The 19682-nt window shown below is 40.3% G+C and overlaps 2 protein-coding genes across 4 annotated transcripts; one reads left to right on the plus strand and one right to left on the minus strand.

Moving 5' to 3' along the window:
• The first annotated feature begins 662 nt into the window (after positions 1-662).
• Positions 663-6341, plus strand: LOC101163907 (signal-transducing adaptor protein 1). 2 transcript variants are annotated; one of them, XM_011480080.4, is made up of 10 exons: positions 663-1032; positions 2216-2287; positions 2416-2532; positions 2658-2714; positions 3120-3301; positions 3374-3505; positions 3829-3898; positions 4587-4689; positions 4763-4933; positions 5033-6341. In XM_011480080.4, the coding sequence occupies exons 1-10, from the start codon at positions 931-933 to the stop codon at positions 5185-5187; spliced, it is 1161 nt and encodes a 386-aa protein (XP_011478382.2). In that variant the 5' UTR covers positions 663-930; the 3' UTR covers positions 5188-6341. The 2 variants fall into 2 exon arrangements, with proteins under 2 accessions (XP_011478382.2, XP_020562190.2); XM_020706531.3 differs by having other exon boundaries at positions 5038-6341.
• On the minus strand, positions 3772-19602 carry ankrd13d (ankyrin repeat domain 13 family, member D). Of its 2 annotated transcripts, XM_020706527.3 has the most exons (17): positions 19257-19602; positions 18831-18880; positions 18573-18708; positions 18372-18496; positions 18147-18192; positions 16795-16938; positions 15483-15672; positions 15280-15346; positions 14637-14718; positions 14388-14449; positions 14165-14295; positions 13909-14066; positions 13668-13781; positions 12949-13121; positions 12783-12862; positions 11053-11286; positions 3772-6611 (listed from the first exon to the last, which is right to left on the minus strand). In XM_020706527.3, the coding sequence occupies exons 1-17, from the start codon at positions 19312-19314 to the stop codon at positions 6548-6550; spliced, it is 1914 nt and encodes a 637-aa protein (XP_020562186.1). In that variant the 5' UTR covers positions 19315-19602; the 3' UTR covers positions 3772-6547. The 2 variants fall into 2 exon arrangements, with proteins under 2 accessions (XP_020562186.1, XP_004073278.1); XM_004073230.5 differs by lacking the exon at positions 19257-19602 and having other exon boundaries at positions 18831-19065.
• Positions 19603-19682: the final 80 nt, after the last annotated feature.

The raw sequence follows: 19682 nt of genomic DNA on the forward strand, positions 1-19682 counted from the left end.
AATTTCACATTTGTTTTTAAAAGTCACAATTCAATGCCAGCAAATCAGCATTAAATTTTCCTGAAGGGTAAAAGTTAGGCTCCTTCTAGATTTTTTTACTTTTACTTTTTTTTTACTGTTTAAGGCTGAAGACCCCTGGTTTAAGTGGAATATCAGGCAGTAGCATTGAAGAAAAAGCTCCACATAAAGTGGAAAAAGTCAGATTATTTGAATTTGGCTTGAATCAAAGTGATGTGATGTGAGTGGTGGAGGGAGGGTTTAGTCCGCTAAACACAATAAGGAAACAAAGATAATACTTAGGATTTTATTTCAATGCTCTAAAGGTCAATAATTTGACAACTTTGAAAAAAGATAAAGGAAAGTAATGATTAATCTGATTGGAGCTGGAGTTACTGTATGTGTCACATTTTATGGGGATAGTTAACACCGTTGGGAGGAAAATCCTTTCAACACTTTAGGTCCTAATATCGTTCTTTTTTTTGTCTGAAAACAGAGGAGCCATTTGAAAAAGTGTGTCCCGTGTCCTCTTAAATACCCGAAACAGGAAAGTGTGTTTGTGTGTGCACGATTTTGTTGCTTGAGTAGGTGGTGCAAAAACAGTCAGTGTCTTGAGTTCTGCTGTAGTTCAAAGTACAAAAGGAGATCTTGATTTGGGAGTATTCATGCCACCACTTCCTTGTTCGTAAATCAGAGCAGCATTTCCTCCTTCCCAGTCCTTACAGTGCAAGAAAGTATAGGAAAGGAGGCAATTTCATCAACAGAGGCTTACAAGTCACGGGTCAACTCAGATAAGAACTAAAACGGTTGAGACAACCCTTTCCCAGGAATCAGTCGAACTCTTCGTGACGACTGTTCTGCTCAGAAAAACAGGAGTAAACGGAGCAACAGTAAAAAACAGAGGAAGCCTGTGGATTACACAGTAACTGGACAATGTCGCTCAGCAGCAGGGTTGTCCACAAAAGGAGGGAGACCATCACTGCTCTGCCTCTCTACTTTCAAGGGCGCATGCAGAAGAAACGCTCCAAAGATAAGGTAGGAGTAAAGACAAATGTGCTAATGTCAGTCTAGATAACAGATTATAGTTGTGAAATCCACCTATTGTTATGGCACATAAATTAAAGTACCTCAATTGTTGGCTTTGAGGCTCAAAAATAATCTTGACTATGTTGGATCCAGAGAGTCAGTAACTGTAAACTCAGATAAATCACAACCCTTGTCATTCTGTCTTTACCTATTGCCACAAAAAAAAAAAAACACCAAAGATACACACATCTACATCAATATCTTTCACATCAATAATTGTTCTCATTTTTGTTCTCAAACACTTTTTCAGTCTGATTAGTTTAGTTTAGTTTATAGAACAACTGCAAGAAAACTTAGTGTTCGGTTGTTCCGCTTTCCCTGTTTGCAGACATTATTGGCCTGTTAGTTGCTGAAACATTAACCTGAATCACAAGAGTTAGCTATCTGAGATAAAGTGACGTGTTTTTTTAACATGACAGTATGCATTATATATCAGAATTTTTATATACAGCTCAGAAAACAAAAAAATCACAAATGTTTTTGCTTGCAAGTAGATTCAGAGTTAAGGAATTTAGGATTTTAGGATATAGGATTTATATATATATATATATATATATATATATATATATATATATATATATATATATATATAGACAAAACATCAATGGAAGCTTAAAACTTGAAATAAAATATTTTCTTGTTTGTGGAAAAAAATGGATTCTGAATAGTTTGAAAATTTCCTTCTATAGTTAAAGTCATTTCAGCTGCACCTACAGTAGGTGTGTGGAATTTGTTCTGCGCATTTGCGCCATCCTCTGGGGGAGCGGTGAGCTGCAGACACAGCCGCTCTCAGGAGCCATTTGGTGGTTTAACCCTCCAATAATGCAGAGTGTCAAACAAGAAAACATTGAGTCTCCTTTTTAGTCTTTGGATTGACTCAGCCTCGACTGGAGTTCACATCCTTCCAGTCTCAGGGCGGACACTCTACCATAAGGCCAGAGCTGGCTGACAAAACGAAGATGCAATACATTTTTTCATGACAGAGACTTTACATCATTTGTAGTTAATTTAGTATTTATCTATGTTTGAGATCTGAGGACCCCTTGGTTCTTCTATCATGTGACATTTTTTAATCACCCTCACTGTTTAAAGGTCATCCACAGCAAGTTGAAATTGTTTTTGCAACTTTCAGGATTTCAAGCCCTACTATGTGGAGCTCAGAGGAGATTCTCTGTTTCTGTACACAGATGACACACAGGAATCAGTAAGAAAACACCCAGATTATTTAGCATTTCTGATCAGTAAACGGTAAAAAAAAAGATTTAATTAAGTGTAAAACTATAAAAAGCCTGATTAATAGCAAAAACATTTTCATGCTTGCGATTATCACAGTACACTGAAAAGATGGACCTGTCACAGCTGAAAACCATGCAGTTGGAGTCTTCCTACAAAAAGAAGGAGGAGACTGTCTTTATCCTCTCTCTGCCCAAAGAGGAGGTGCAGCTAAAGGTTTGTTGCAGTTACTGTGAAATATTTCATTGAACTTTAGGGTCAATTTTAAATAGCTTTTTTATTTATTTATTTTTTTTCCCCCATCACTTCTGTGTTTTTTTTTTCCATGCATACATCTGCAGATGGAGAATGCCGACACTGGGGAGGAGTGGAGGGGCTACATCTTGACCATGGCCAAAGTAACACATGCTCATATATATATATATCTACACATAAAGTTACATTTACTGCCAACAGTCCAAGTTCAAACTGGTTTAACTGCACATGTTTTGCATTTTTTGGTAATAAATGATTGACTATGAAATCAGAAGAAAAAAATGTGTTGGTTAAAGGTTAGATGATAGTTTGGCTCACAGTACTTCAAGAAAAGATACACTTAAAAACATACAAACTAGGGGAACTTCTACCTTGTAAAGGGGAATAGAAAGTGCTATTGAAAGCCAATAATTATTACAATAATCATGAAGGTTTCTAGAAACCCTTTGGTAGTTTTTTTTTCTGATAAAAAGGTGCTCCAGTCTCCCACAATACTGCTGTAATGTCTAGACAGTTTGCAGATGATCTGTGTTTGTGTGTTCCGGCAGAAAGAGCTTCCCAACAAGCTGGAACTGATGCCGGGTCAGAGAGTAAAACTGGAGGATGCTCTGAAACAAGAGAAAAAAAGAGTTTCACACCATTCTCGTCCAGCCCTCCCACCCCGACCATCTTTCCTGCAGTCTGAGTCCATGACCGATTCTCCTAAAAGCACAAAACCGGGAATGCCAGAGTAAGTTCAAGGACTTCCCGTCTGAACGGAAAACCAATAGAGAGGTAAACATCGGTTCCTTTAAACCTGCAGATGCTTCTATGATGTGACTCGAAAGGAGGCTGAGCAGATGCTGGAGGAGAACCCACAAAACGGAGGCATCATCCTCCGCCCATCAACCCTGCCCAACAACTATGCCCTGACCCTCAGACAGCGGACGGCCAGGTCAGAAATCCTACCCCCCCCCCCCCCCACAGCTTTTCTGAGTGTGGAACTTAGAACTGAACTAAATGGGACAAAAATAAGACAAGGAGCCCTTTCATTGTCTTTGAGTGTTGTAACATATTTTTAAAAGCTTATAGAACTTGTGATCAGATAAAAAGAGTCAACAAGAAAGTCCTCAACCATCCAAACTGTTTTAAAAACACATGAAGCATGAGAAAAACTAAAAAAAAGTCTATTCAAACCACTCCCAAAAATAGAACAGACTGTTCAAAGCACTTCTTTTTTATTTTTATTTTGTGTTATGTCATAACATTCTGTTTCAGTGGGTATGTCAAAAAGAACTACAGGGTGACCTCCACAAACTCCGGGTTCGTCATTGAGCTGGACACACCAGTGAGTACAAAAAAAGGACAGTTTTCAACGCAACCATCGCATTTCAAAAATGAAGCAACATCTTCCTGGCCTGCAAGAAAACACAGTCAGCTGATCAACACTGCAGTTGTGTGGTCATTGTAGGGAGAGTGACACATGGAGTACAAAACAATAGACAAAAGTAGTACTTGCCAGGTACTTATAGTTGCAGTAAAAGTACCAATGCTGCTAAGGAGCACAGACTTTGAAGTAAAAAGGCCAACAAAACACAATAAGAGAACAAACTGTTACAACTGGAACAAAATAAAACTCTGAAAATGGTTTGGCTGCTTTCTAAAATGTCATCTGGGTTTGGGTTAAAGAATATGGCTGTCAGAGACTTCATTAAAGCTAAAACTTGAAAGACAAAAGATTTAATACAGAAAAGAAGTGAATTTTAGCTTGATTTTTGCAGTGCAATTATAGGGAAAACAAAGCAAACTTTTGGTTTCTATGGTTACGTGCATACTCAGAACTTTGAACCGTTTGTATTTGATGTAAGTTTATCAGTAAATATAAAACAAAGAGTAAAAGAAGAAAACTGGAAGGCGTTTATCAGTTTATCAGTATGTTTGGGCAAACAGATGAAATTAAAGATTCATGACGTGTTCTGTGTACAACATGAAGGAATATATGCAATAAAAATGAACATGTGGCTTTTGTTCTATAGGTATCTGTATCCTCGTTGAATGAAGTAATCGAATACTTCATGGAAAAGACCGATTACCGTGTTCATCCATACACTGCCTCCCAGGCCTACGACACCCGCATCGGTAAAGCAGAAGGCGGCTTTTACAGACGGTGGATCGTTTGTAAGCCTTCCTGACAAATGTTTCCTTCCTGCAGAGGTGATGCCGACCCCCCCACACCCATCTAAAGCCATACCCAAAGCACAGGTGGCCCCGATGCTGCGGTCGCAGAGCAACGGGGAGCTGGATCCTCATTCAGAAGAGTCCCCGTCTGGTGAATACATTTATCCAGACGATCACAGGCCTCCCAAACCAAGGCTCGATCTGGGTGACTGACTCCTTTTTATTTTCATTTCAAATACCACTCGTATCAAAACAAGATTAAATAATTAACCCGATTAATGACGCGTGATTTTGTTTCTACTAGTTCAGGAGGACGATGAATTTAAGGAGGCAATAAGGAAGCGAAGAGAAAACCTGTACAGCTCATGTGACGATGGAAACATTGGGATCAAAAGTCAACATGCAGAAAAACGCCTCAGTGGGACGGCAGGGTGGTCTTCTAGCAGCTCAAAAGCCTGAACCGTGACCTTCACAGCCCTGGAAGGTGTGGAGAGCAACCATAAAAAGTAATCATTCACGTCTGAACAGGAAGAAAGGGGAAGACGGAAATGTAAAAATGAAAAAATTAAATGTACATGAGCTTTACCCACTTACTGGCATGCTAGTGAACTAGGAAAAAGTCAGTTTTATTAGTTCAGTGATACAGAATGACACACTAAATGTTTCACAGAAAAGATACATGTTTAACAAACGTGAGTTTCAGTCAGAATCAGTGAATTGAATCAAATGTGAACCAGATGGAACAGAACTGAAGAGAGTTTAGACACAAATTACTTTATATGTTATGAGATAAAAAAAAGATGTATGTATATTTCTATTATTTAAGAAAAGAAATCCAGTCTAAAATAGTTTGTAAAAATTTAGTGGAAATAGTGAAGTACTGTTTGTGAAGAGCGTCACACTTCACATTTTACCAAATTTATTTCATTAGACGTTTACTCTCTGCGAATGATCATGCTTTCTCATCATTTTTGTGTTTAAATTAAAGCTTGTTGTGTAGCATTTCTTTGGCGCAGATCTGCAATACATTTTGGAAAATCTAAACCCAGACACATTTAGGAAAGATGCAAACGAAGCAAACTGCAAAGAAAGTACAGCAGTTTTTAGCCAACAATTGTGTCATCTTAATGTTTTTGCTTTGGTGATGCACTTGATGAAATGTGTTTTGCTGTCATTTATTAACAATAATCCAAAACAGTTTTCTGCAATTCAGAATTTGTAGTTTTTTTTTTAAATTTATTTTAGGTTTTGTGAAAGTTACACACACACACATACAACAAAACCCCTCCAAATCTGCATTTTTCCAAAAACGATAGATCCTGTTCAGACACACTGATCAGGTCTTACTTTTCTGATTTGCAGATAAAAAGTCATTTATTTCTGCTCACAAAAAAACACAAACAGATTAAATTGTGCTCATTGAAAGGAAATAAGTACAAATGAGGATAATCTTTGTAGTTTCTTTTTCACACTTACTAGTAAAGAATATTTATCCACAGCTTTCGTCACCTTTGTAGTAGATTATGCTGTAGGTTTCAGGTTTAACACCCAAAGACAGATTGAATGTGAAAACTGTTCCATAAAAAAGAAATAAAGATTTCCCTCCATCCTCATCACCCTTTCTCCGTCCATCCATCCTGACACGGTAACCATTTCTCTCACATCTGTTCAGCATTCTCATCCCTCTTATCTGGTAGCAGCCTTCTCGTGGAAAAGACTAAATATTTGTAATAACTTAACACATCAGGATAAAAACAGAAGGAAATAAATTAAGGTGATTGCTCCACAGTGTGGACCTGCCTCAGCTGCTGTGGTTTCTTCACTTTTCAGTAAGAGACAGTTGCAGGATTCTCTCCAGCTCCTCCTCTTCTTCCTTCTGCTTCCTGCAGCAAAACAAGAGAGGAACCTATCAGAACCGTGATGAAAATGACAGTTTTGACAAGGTGTTTCCAAATACTCAGATAATCCCCGTCTGTTCCCGAAAATTCAAGTACAAATGTTTGGGATGCTTGAGATCGCTTCTGTAAAAATACTTCAGAGACTCAGCGGGTTTGGATGGATGGATGGATGGATGGATGGATGGATGGATGGATGGATGTATCGATGGATCGATCTCAGGCAAAGTGATTATCACTATAGAATTTGTAGTACAATGTTTGATATTTAGTACACAATCAAAACAAAACGTCTGTAAAACATATTCAGTGTTGGCGTTTTTGTTTTTTGGCATTTTCAGTAAGGATGAAAAAAATAGTCAGTTTATAAAACATTTCTGTCAGTTTCAGATTCAAGGACTTTTTAAGTTAGAAGAGACAGTTTTTATTTCTGCATCTTCTTTTACTGCGTCCATGCAATCTCTACTGTACCTGGAGTCAGCAAAACTTCGAGGATGGATTTTGTTTTTCTGTTGAAGTTAACCAGGAAGTTGACAGAAAACCGTTTGAGTGTGACTTGGTTTAAAGTGATAAATATCAAATTTATTTTCAAAAGCTTTTGTGCATTTTTATGTTTTGTTGATTTTGATCTCCTGTTCTAAACAAAAGTATAAATTAATTAGACTTCATACCTCCAGTAAAAAGACAAACAAAGCAGCCGTTCAGAGATATTTCTATTAAACAGTAGGAATTGTGGTTTGATCTGAGAATTGATGATCTTGATTCGTGAATCAAATCAAAGGTGTTGCAATATTTCCATTGAAGCTTCATTTATTAAGGGGGGTTTTGCTGTGGAGTTACCGTAATTTCCGGACTGTAAGCCGCTACTTTTTTCCTGCGCTTACAGCCCTGCGGCTTATTCAGTGACGCGGCTAATTTATGGATTTAATTGGCGGCCGCCATGTACGTACTTTCGATCTCAGTGAATGGTTTGAATTCTCTATCTAACACCAAGCACAAGGCTTTTATTTTACTACACACCTGTTAGCAGCCAAACAGCATGGACTTGACTTCAGGTCTTAGACACTTCAGTCATGGTTCAACAAAACGAAACACGCATGCCCAGCCGCATCCCAGAATCCTTTGGTGCCATTAGACCCAACGTGCACGTGATCGCCATTACGGTATGATGCAGCTTTCAAGTTAAAAGCAATCGTTAAAAGCAGCGTAAAAAAATCCACCATCACCAACGGGTTTGGAAAAGCTGGTCAGCTGCGTGACAGAGAAAACAGCGCATGGAGTGAATTTACCTCTGAGTCATAGTGACTCGGCTGGCTGCACGTAAATATGTGGGAATAACATCAGCCTTTATTTTGTCGGGACACGACTGGAAACACAAATCGACGTGATCATTTTAAGGTTTCTAAGGACTGAGCGGAATTTTGCTTCCAGCTCACAGCCTCCGTGTGAGCTGGAGAAATCTTCTCCTGCTGCTCTTATAGAGCTGCGGGGCCGATGGCAGTCTGAAGTCTCCCACACGTAACAACGCATCCGCCCGTCATACACAAAACGATCAGTATTAAGTCCGATTGCTCTGCACAGACACGATTTGCTCCTTCCACCGGTGCAATGGGGACGAAGTGCTCCTTCTTGGAGCCGACCTGGCCAGAGCTGTCGGGGTAGATAGGAAGGGGAGACGAGGAGCGCGCGGGGCGGGAGCGGAGCGCAGAGGCTTCTGACTTCTGACGCACGCGCCGCGCTGAGGCGCGCGCTTTTCAGTCGCCGCTGCCTTATTTTACCGGTGTGTTTTTTTAACCAGCCCTGTTACTCCCATAACGCTGCCGCGACACAAGCGGAAGGAGAGCTTTTCCCGTTCACCCCTCCATGCACTGCTGATACTTGCTCATTCTTAAACACGTACAACAGTATGGCGAGCCGGGCGTTGGCCCCGCCTTTAGCCCCTAAGACTCATGGGAAATGGGGAATCGCAGATGTAAATTTCCTCATCATAACTGAGGGATGTAATGTTGATTATATGGTTACTGTTTGTAATTTTATGTATGATACCTAGATTGTCAATAAGTAAAAAAAAAAAAATGAAATAAAAACACCATAACTGAGGAACTTGTGAACAGAATAGAGGTCCGTGCTGTTTGACAGATGTTGACATACTCAAATACATGAGCCTGAGGCAAAGCTGACTCCACCCACAGTGTGCTAATGAATCACACTTACTCTGGGATTCAGGACGTGATCTGTCAGGATGACAATGTCGCCTAACACATGCGCAGCTTGTACTCCGACGCGGCTTGTGTATGTATAAAAGTAATTAAACACGTGAAAATGGGAGGGTGCAGCTTGTAATTGGGTTCGCTTTGTAGTCCGGAATTTACGGTACTGTTGTCTTAGGAAAGGCCGAGTTTCCTTACAAGGTTGTGAGAGTCCAAGTTGTGCTCTTAGGATATTGAAGGTCTGTGCATCAGAAAGGCTCTAATGGATTCTAACATGTGCAACTTCTTCTCAAGCTAAATTCTAACAGATTCTCATATTGACTTGAAGACTATTACAAAGCCAGAATTTCATTACATTTAGGCCGATGATGTTTTTTGAAGCTTTACTTGTCAGACGTAGTCCAAATACCGGTAAAGATTTGAATATTATATTTGCAAAAATTCAGGAAGCTCACCTGTCTTTTAGAGTTTTTAGATGCAGTTCTTCTTCAAATTTGTTTTTCTTTAAGGTTAAGAGACGTTCTAGTTCTATTAAAGCTGTCAGCCCTTTGGCTGTGATGCTTTCAGAGCAGCATTTAGTAGGCGCATGTCGACAAGTAAAATGAAAATTGCCAGAATAAATAAAAGAGATTGAGTCAAACAAAAATAAAAAAAATATGTTAAACGCAAATCTGAAAAGATTTGCAGCTACATTTGCAGCTCTACTATACATCTTTTTTGTGAATTGTCACTATAATTGTGTCTAACTGTTTCAAGTTAAATTATTATCAATTTATTTCAATGTTGAAATAACTGGAATTTTGTGGGACAAATCGTTCCACCCTCATCCTTTTTTTTTTATTTGCTAGTTTAAGTACCGTATTTTCCGGAGTTATAAGTCGCTGCGGAGTATAAGTCGCACCAGCCCAAAAATGCATTATAAAATAGAAAAAAACCACAGATAAGTCACACTGGACTATAAGTCGCATTTTGTCGGGAAATTTGACAAAACCTGAGACCAAGAACTAATAACTTTCACAAACTCATGTGACACAATCATAGCAGACTGTTTATCTCATAATTTCACAGTAATTCTTTCTCATATTTATTTATTGCTTTCATGAAGCATCATTGGGCAACTAATACTCTGTTTTCATCCTGTATTTGTAGATACAGTTGTCCTTTTTATTGCATTTCTGAATCTATGAAATCATTGGAAAATAGAATATTATGTTTTTAGCCTTCAAGATCTTACTGTAAAAAAAGTTTGCTGATTCTCTGAGTCACTTAACATACTCTTAACACTTAACATACCTCATACATCAAATTGACCCAGGAACATCATCTCTGTTCCTCACAAATGAACATAACAGGAGGGTTAACAATGTATTTATTTCAATTTATTTCTAATATAAGTCGCTGCGGAGTATAAGTCGCACCCCTTGCCAGGCTATGAAAAAAAGGGCGACTTATAGTCCGGAAAATACGGTACATGAATTCCAAATGGTCATTTTCTTTTTTTGCTACTATAATCCACAGGAAGTGAAAATGATCAAATTCTTGGAGCTAGTTTTAATTTGAGAGCAAATTTCTTTCAACAAAAGTTACTCTATAAATATGAACGAATAATGTAAAAATTGAATTTTTTATGTGAAAATGAAAGTCAAAAGGTTGTTTTTCTTTAAAGGAAAATTCTTTGTTTCAACAAAAAAAGGTTTTCACTACCTTTATAAGAATGCATATCCGATTTTTCTGGACAGACAGCATGTGCTGTCTGGTCTTGGCCAAACACTACTCTAGTCCAGCAGATGTGACTGCTTCCTTCTGAACAAAACTCAAAACTAAAACTAAGTTGTTTTTCTTTAATAAACTGCTTTATATTGTCTTCAAAATACTTTTTTTTCTTTTTAGAAAAAGTTTGAAGATTTTTTTAGGTTAACAACTAAACTAAATTGTCTTTATTAAAACAGACTTACATTTTTTCATAAAAAACATTTTCTTTCTTTTGAGGGAATGCAATGTGTTTTCGTAGTTCATCAGAAGTCGCGTTAACTCCACTCAATTCTTAAAAACGACATTTCATTGGGTTTAGTTCTGTGTCAAACTCAAAAGCAAAATGTTTTACAACATTCAAACCTTTTTTATGCTTCTTTGACTTTTCTTGGCTGCACAACTCTGGGTTAAAAAAACATACCGGTATTTAAATGTATTATCTCAGGTGGCGAGAACGAACGCCTCACCTGTCCATCTCTTCCTGCTCCCGGCAGGACAGCTCCATGGCGATGCGCATCTGTTCATCGAAGCTGCTCGCCACACCAAAGTTTTCAGACAGGCGCGGGTCGCTGGTTGGGTTGTAGGAGAGCGGCGGGGACGCGGCGGGCTCCAAAGGGGACACGGAAGACGACTGGTTGGAGTCGGCCATGTCTTCTCCATCTCTGCTGGCCAGAGAGAGCGTCAGGGACTCCTGGATCGCCCTGAAGACAGAAAAATGAAGAAATCATGTCAAGTTTTATTAAACAATAAAAAGTCAATTATCAGGATAGCTTCACTTCAGATTTTCATTAAAGGTTGAATGAAGTTCTGCTCTCAAGAGAGGATAGAAGAAGAAAAAACTAATCACAGAACTCTAATTACACACAGTTAATTAAATACTCCAAGAGTCAAACCTTTTCCAAGCAAAGAAAGATTTCCTATGAACTTGCAGTTTAGTTAATGTTTATAAATTGTAGGGGCAACTAATTTAAACATTTCTGACAGATTGGAGTTGATCAGTTTATTTTATGTATCAAATTCAATACTTTAAACCAGGGGTCGGGAACCTATGGCTCGCGAGCCATATATGGCTCTTTTGATGGTCACATGTGGCTCGCAGACAAATCTTTAATTATACTTTTTTTCCATTAGACCACTCCTTCTCAGGCGCGATGCGATGCCAGAGGCGCGCAGTAGTAGCGGTGCTTAGAGAGAAAAAACTGCGCCAGCACTGTCACTTTACTATTATCTATTATTTCACAGAGTTTGTACCAGCCGGAAACCTGTGAATTGCCGTGCCTAAAACTGCGCGCTCCCGTCTCTGAGAAAGAGCGCGCAGTTGCGGGGACGGGATGTGTGAGGGAGAAAGCAGGGGGTGAGGGTGGAGTTGTGGGCACGGTCAGTAAGGTGAACCGCGCAGGGATTGTAAAAACGTAAAACCCGCTGCCCGTCACTCACTGCAGCGTGTGAGTGTGTGTTTGGCTCCGTATCTGCATGTGAGCCGTCTTTGTCACATCTACAGAACATTCAGACCTACGATCACGTTTAAAGTCTCAACGCCTGCATGAAGCAGAAACTCACCACGTATCAACCAGACTAGACCATCAGCAAAACCACCACGAGAAATACTCATCATTTATTAGCAACAGCATAACAATGTTATTAAAAAGAATCCACAGACTTATTGTACTTTAAAAATGTTGAAATTACATCGAATGCACACATTCATTTGTATATTTAGTTTTAAACATATTGTTGCATACTGAGTTTAACGTGGCTGTTGGGCCGCGTTATAAGTTCTGGAGTTCATTAAACGCATCAAGCAGAGATCTGATTGGCCCTCAGTTCTGTCGCTCAGCCTGTTGTTAGGTAATTTGGACCAATGGGGTTCAGCGATGGGCCAAACAAGGGAAATGGGAGGGCTGGAGCGGGAGCAGGGGAATATAAAATTGGTAGAAGCGCTCTCTCTCGTCTCGTCGGGAGAGATTGAGGAGTTGCTGAATTAATTGTACGGCGCTTGTTGCGGTCTACAGTAACCAGAATAAAGAACCCTGAAAGAGGTTAAGTCTCCGTGCCTCAATGTGGGAAAGGGACACTACATTATTGTATGGCTCTTTCGAAATTACATTTCAAAATATGTGGCGTTTATGGCTCTCTCGGCCAAAAAGGTTCCCGACCCCTGCTTTAAACCAAAGACCTAGCTAAGAGGTCAGCTCACCTCTCCAGCTGAGAGTCTTCCTCATACAATGGAGACTGGAGAACCGGACGGCTATTAGTCAAGGCCTCCCAGATGGTCACCTGAAAAATAGGGTGCAGAGATAAGAGAGGGAAGACTCTCACTTCACTGAGCATTTCAATCGATGTGCGGGTAGAATGGATCTCACCTGGTCGCTCTCTGTGCCGGCGTCCAGCAGACTCTGCTGAATTGCAAACTGCAACAGGTTGTCGTCCTCATCCCTCATTGGCTCACTGCGGCCTGGGCCGAGCGTGGTGTAGTCTGCAGGCGGTTCAAAGACGGAGGGATCGACCTCGCATTGGAAGGGAGGGGGGCACTGACCTGAACACACACCGGTAAAACATAAAAGATTACTACACCAATTCAAAAAGCAAAACAAATTGCATTTTAGAACTCAAAACAATTTTTAAAAAATGAAACCAAACCAAACTGAAATACTTCAGAAAACAAGAGTAATTTCCAGAAATCAAAATGAAATGTTTAAAAACTGAAACTGGAAGAGATTGGTACTATATAACATCAATGGTTGGATGATGACGTTTGAGTTTTTTCAGCGTCAGCGAACTAATGAAAGTGTTATGATTGGTAAGGGGCAAATCCAGTATCGCTTCATGGCAAATAACATTTTGTTGAAATGATGGACAAAAGTCATCATCCAATCAGCAAATTCCCTTAGTACCCACCTTTTCTGATTTTGTAAGAAAAAATAAAAAAATTTGGAAAACAAAGTAAATTTCCAGAAATCAAAATGAAATGTTAAAAAAATGAAACAAACGAAGAAACTCAAACCTTGAGAGAATCCTTAGTTATTTTAAAAGAGCAAAAAGACGATCACTGTAACGAATACATCCATGATTAAAAGGTTACCAGCTTCTTCTGGCGTCTCTGGTTTGTGCAGAGTCACAGAGCTGACGGGCTCATCGCAGCCACATAGGTTACTGAAGGTCACTCTGGCATTCAACACGTGGAACAGGGGAATCTCTGCAGGACAGGGGGACAGCACACCCCAAACTTCAAAAAATGCTGCATTTGTTTTACCACTAACAACAAAAGCAGGACTGATTCAAACCTGCAACCATCTACCTGCAGGTTTGCGGTTCTCACCCACCTATTTTAACTGGGAAGCCTGGCGGCAGACGCAGGGTGATGAAGTCACGCAGCTTGGCAAAGTGGGCGTTTGAAATTGCCATGAGGTCTATGATGGGGGTCACCTGCTCAGCCAAGGACAAAGGATGAGTCTCACTCAACCACAGCGTCGCTTTAAACCTAAGAAAAGGAGACGAAGTAAAGGAAGAAAAAAAAAAGGTCAAATGATCAGAACCATCAAAGGAGAAAGTGAGCTGCTTTTTACAACTTCACTGTACTTTTGCACTTTGCTGGTGAGCTCGGTGGGTCGTCCGATGTCCCGGCCGTTCAGGTTGAACTCCGGGTCAAAGTATTCCTCAGCTGTGATGGCTGTTGGGTTGTGAGGACTGGCACACTGTGACACATTGCTCTGTGAGTGACAGAAACATCCATCTGTTAATGTGACGGCGCATGTGGCTGGAATGTAGTGTGTGTAAGTGTGCAGGTAATAAAAAACTTTACCCCATTATGAGTTGTATGTTGTTCAGCAATCCCCAAGAAAGACTGCAGAGGTGTTTTTGAACCTGAGTATTCAAAAAATATATATTCATATATGTGGACAAATTGGATGTTGTTTTAAGGAAAATGTGTTTTTAAACACACAAAATGATTTGTTAACATGAACTTTAGACACGGAGACAATAGTTACTACCTTGATTTGATTTGATTTCTCCATCACACCCCTTGATAGAGAAGGACATTGTGTTTTACCTTTACATCTGGACTTGTCCTGGTCTGAAAGATGCTCCGTCCTTGATCGAGTCACCAGCTCTACGTTGGTAGCACTGTAAACCTGGACACAGAGAAAAATAAACCCTCATGAACACAGATTTTTTTAGAACACATATATATATAAATAAACCTTTTTGTTCTGTATATCTTGACTTTAAACAATCGTTTGTCTGGTGCAAACAGTTCTCCTTTAATTGTCTAGAGTTTTTGGGATATTTCTAATGTTTTTTTTGTAACTTTAGGGCAAAACATTTTTAGAAGAGGGTGTCAACAGAGAAAACAGCTCTTTGTAAAGTGAACGATAAGTGTTTGTTCAAAAGTAGAGGACTCCACCCAGAGGCCACTCTGGGATTTTTCTATATATAAGGATTCACACAGACAAATGTTTTGTCACTAGTTTCAATAAAATTTGATTAAGGAAATACAAGAACCAAAAGTTTTCCTTGTATTCTGAGTACTTCTTGCTAACTTTTCTTTCTTTCAACGTTTTCAAACATTTTATTCTTATATAAATATTTTGCATCACTTAATAACATGAACTGACATTTCAAATAATTTTTAAAATGCATTAAAATGTTTTATCAACATTACCGCCCAGTTTCTTCAAATAGGGTCAGATTACCTTTGCTTCGTACCCGCTGACGACCTCACTCTTCTCTGAACGCCAACCCCAGATTCCGGATTTATTCCTATGAATTATATGAAAACAAGTTGTAGCCTTAGAAATATTCCAACATTTCTGTGTGTATAAGTACAAAGAAAGTAAATATATAGCGTATAAGCCTGAACTGTTGAGAAGTGTAATATAGTTTGTGTGCGGTTTACCGCTCGAAGGCGATGTTGCGAGTGTTGAGGTGTGTGGAGACGATGGGAGACGTGAGCCTCTGAGCTGTATTCTCTTGCGACGGTTGCATGGCCGCAAGGAGGGAGGGAGCGTCACGCGGAGACAACACGAGCGGCTCGGTGTACACCACCTGCTTCTCATGGTCCACCTCCATCACCACGGCACCGTCATCTGAAACCGCCCGGCGGGGTAAAAATGTGTGAAAACACGCCGAGGCATAAAATACGCTGAAACTTCTGAGCAGGCTTTGAATGTTTCATGCATTTGAAGACTGGCAACTATTTTTAACCCAGTGACGTGCGGTGAGGTTGATGGCTGGTGAGGCACTGACTCCTCTGGAGTCAGATTTACAATGAAAGACCTAAATATTTCACCTTTCATCCAACAGCAGCTAACGGCTTATAAAATACACACAACAAAATATTTGTACAACAGAAAATATTTATTTTATAAATGGATAGAACACTCTTCTTGTGTATAAATTATTCATATGTATTGTAAACAAATTATAGAATACAGATGTGTTCAGCACACATTTGACCCTCAGTAACTATTTCTGGTATTTTTCCAACTTCAAATTCTGGTGCTTTAATCAGTGTTATCAAATATTGTCTGTGAAAATGATCATAAAAATAAAATAAATGAATTTACTCAAATTTTGTTCCCACTTACTCCCATGTTATTTTCAAAAAACAAACATTGAAAAACATGTTTGGCCTTACTTTTTGAGTCCATGTCTTGATCCTTCTCCAAAAAAAGCTCTATGATCTGTTGGAAAAGTCTTCCTTATTTTCCTTTAGTTTAATGAGTTTCTCCCTCTCAATATAGACGTCTCCTCTTTCTGTTCTGTTTCTACGGCACCAGTGTAGCTACAAGCAGCTGTCACCTCATGTCGGGCCCCTGCTGGTGAGGCATGCCTCACCTAAAGCATTTTCTACAGACCTATAGCAGGGCTTCCACCGCACGTCTCTAACATTGAGCCCTGCCTTCAGACATGACGCACAGCGCTTCAGCGCCTCACACGGAGCTGTGTGGAGACGATGGGAGTTTCCGCTCCGTATGCGATCGCGCAACACTCAAATTCTGCGATTTTTACCTCAGAAACTGGAAAAAGTCTTGAGTTGACTGAAAACGTATATTTAACACAGATCAGGGGAAAATAATATTTACTTAATTTACCTTTTTCTATTTTATCACGATTATGACAGGTGAGGCTCTGCCTCACTTGCCTTACCTGACCGCACGTCACTGTTTTAATCTCAGCTCGTGGTAACAGAGGCAAAAATCACAAACCTCCGCCTTTGAAAATATAGCTGCGCCGCCCTTTCAGCCAAGTCATGTGCTCAAAACCAAGAAGAGTGGTGTCCACCCGCAGGCACGAGCCACTCTTCCACACCCGGTAAACGTCACTGGGACACACTTTTGACACCAAAGGCACTGACACAAAAGTTCAAGAAGAAGAAAAACGATCAAAACATGTAAAGTTAGCTTTGATATACCTGTATTTTACTAGAAATAGTAAATATACATATTTTATAGTTACATTGTCAGTAGTTTGTTAGTTTATCTTTTTCATTTTTCACAATACTTTTAGTGATTAATATCCATCCATCAATCAATGTTTATTTAGCTATTTATTTTGTTATTCCCAATTTTTTTTTACATTTTTGTATTTTTATTCCTTTTACATTCAACTCCAGTGTTGTCCTCAGGGGATCCTCCACATCAGTGATCAAGTCTTCTCAGTGAACTGGGTTGTGACCACGGGATCTCCCGGGTCTGGCTTCTTGTTTTGAGTGGGTGGGTGGGTCGGTGGGGGTGGGGGGGGGGGGTGTCCTGTGGTAGCACCCTCTGTGAATGTGAGTTGGGATGGGGGTCGCTGATGTGGACAAACCCCCCAAAAATGTATAATTTCCCCACTTCAGTACCAAGCCAAATTTCTACTTCCCAAATATGTTAACAATGTAAAGCACCTTTGTGTTACATTTGTAGCAAATGTGCTTAAAAAATAAACTTTGATTTGATTAGGAGAGATTTAATACTACATTAAACAATGAACGAGTCAAACTTGAAAGTAGTTTAGTTTTAAACAACGAAATCAAAAGTTTTAAATGCTAAAACTACACATTTTGTTTATGTGTTGGAGAGCTCTTTGGATGGCTCAGAACTGTACGGCTGGATAGCTCCATTGCTCGCCATTTTTGTTACCCCTATTAGGTTGTTGTGGTGAGGGGCTGTAAGCAAGCAGGAGAGCGTGTAAACAGATGGATGATGAGAAGGAGGCGGCTTTACTTTGCACCCACAGTCCCGCCCACAACTCAGAAGCAAATTTCTAATGAACTGCTGTCGCTCTGTAGAAACTATGTCCTAGAAACAACATGTTTTTGTTTTGTTTTTTGGCTAAAAACAGCATAATCATAATTTTAAAAAAACTGGGAACGCTTTTGCAATAGATGAAGATGATTGGAGTGGGACTTTAATCCCTAGTAAATTAGTGCTTTGAACAAACATGGAGTGCACAATAATCTGTCCTGAGTTTTGTCCATTGGATGAAGTCTGGTGCTAGAGGAGCTGTCCAGCTAATGTGGTGCTGAAATTGACCCATGTAAAATAAAAATAAAGGAATATTTTCACAATCATCTTACCCCAGCTGGTGAACTCCCACTTCATCTCCACGTAAAAGTCTCGAGCCTTAGGGAGCAGAAGACAGTTTTGTCAGATGTAACCCAAAGCTTTCCACCACTAAATCCTGGTGGATCAGTCTCTCTTTAATAGTTCAAACTGTAAACACTCCTGTAACACCTGAGCCATTCGGGATTTGACTAGGTTTTTTTTTTGGACTGTTAAGCAGACCAGGTGAACTGGTTTACCTGTCTCAGTTTGCTGAGTAGCTCTGGGATGCCTGCCAGTCTCTCAGTTGCTCTCTTGAAATCTCTGTACTGAAGCACCAGCTGCACCAGCTCGGGGTCCCCCGTGCTCACGGCCTCCTGCAAGACTAAAACACACGTGCACGTTTGATGACAGTCGGCTTCCTCGTCCTCCCAGCAGCTGAGCAGACGCCTAGCACTCACTGGTCCAGCCCTGCGCGTTGCAGTATGTCGGGTCTGCAGCGTGTCTGAGCAGCACACGCGTGGACTCCAGGTGGCCCAGACACACGGCCAGCTCCAGCGGGGTGCGTCCTCGTGGATCGATGCGCTCCACGTCGTGCTGCAAAGAGGAAAACACACAAGCATCATTAGCGCAATGCAGTGCACCCACCGCATTCATTAAAAAAGCACACACACACGCATTAACCGGCAGCACCAGCAAAAAACAGCTTCCACACTTACCCCTGTCTCCTGCAGCTCGCTCTCGAGCTCCAAGTACTGATTGTTCCAGACTAGAAAATGCAAAGGGAACGCCTCTTGAGCCATGGCTGTCGCTGAGTAACGAATTTCTAAGACTACGATTTGTGCAGCCAAAAGATTGCAGAGAAACCACAGCCCTGCCTAGAACTGCTGGTTAGCCACCTAGCTTAACTAGAGCAAAATAACTATAAATAAATTAATTAAAAAGCATATGCCGGAAAGTAAATATTCGAACTAAATTATATGTAGTGAGCAATTAAAATAAAATAAACTTAATGTGTATCTAAATTAGTGGGCTGAGTTAGTTCGGCTAACTCAGCCCACTAATTAAGTGTCCGTTAACTAGCAGCTAGCAAGTTTAACGTTAGCTAACTGGCTAACAACATTGTTCCCTGTTTGTCTCGGCACCTGGTTTCCATGGAATAAACACCATCTGACTTAGCTGAACACTAAAGCACCGCAGCATCCGTTCATTCTGAAGATGAGAATGTTCTCGTCAGGAGGGGAGGGTTGGAAAGTCGGCTGTCAAAGTTAGCTAGCCCCCCCAGTCAAGCTGCAACTATCCAGTTTCCATCGTCATCGCAGGGCTGGAATCTGTCAAAACACAGCCCTTCTTCTTCCACTCGCTCTGTCAGACAAGTTCAGATTAGATGACAATGGCGGCTGCTTGTCGCTCTTTTTCCGCCCATTTTAGCAGACAGCACCGCCAGAGCACATCTGCCAGCCTTGAGCGGATCGCAGCTTGGCCAGGAATGTGGTGTTGTTGCAGCCGCAGCTGCCTTATTTACCAGCCGCTTTGTTTCCAGGTTATGGAGAAAGTGGGCGGGGCCTGGA

This window comes from Oryzias latipes, chromosome 10 (assembly GCF_053564925.1).
Source record: "Oryzias latipes strain Hd-rR chromosome 10, Olatipes_Hd-rR_3.1".
In the NCBI taxonomy this organism is placed as follows: Eukaryota; Metazoa; Chordata; class Actinopteri; order Beloniformes; family Adrianichthyidae; genus Oryzias; species Oryzias latipes.

Excerpts from the sequence above, each read along its gene's own strand:
- ankrd13d (XM_020706527.3), bottom strand. The coding sequence starts at position 19,314 with ATGCTGCGGTGCTTTAGTGTTCAGCTAAGTCAGATGGTGTTTATTCCA. Across the intron at positions 15,673-16,794 it reads CTATATTTTCAAAGGCGGAG|ATGACGGTGCCGTGGTGATG; the intron begins GTTTGTGATTTT and ends GGGCGGTTTCAG. Across the intron at positions 14,719-15,279 it reads TCAGCGGGTACGAAGCAAAG|GTTTACAGTGCTACCAACGT; the intron begins GTAATCTGACCC and ends CTCTGTGTCCAG.
- LOC101163907 (XM_011480080.4), top strand. The coding sequence starts at position 931 with ATGTCGCTCAGCAGCAGGGTTGTCCACAAAAGGAGGGAGACCATCACT. Across the intron at positions 2,533-2,657 it reads AAGAGGAGGTGCAGCTAAAG|ATGGAGAATGCCGACACTGG; the intron begins GTTTGTTGCAGT and ends ATACATCTGCAG. Across the intron at positions 4,690-4,762 it reads GGCCTACGACACCCGCATCG|AGGTGATGCCGACCCCCCCA; the intron begins GTAAAGCAGAAG and ends TCCTTCCTGCAG.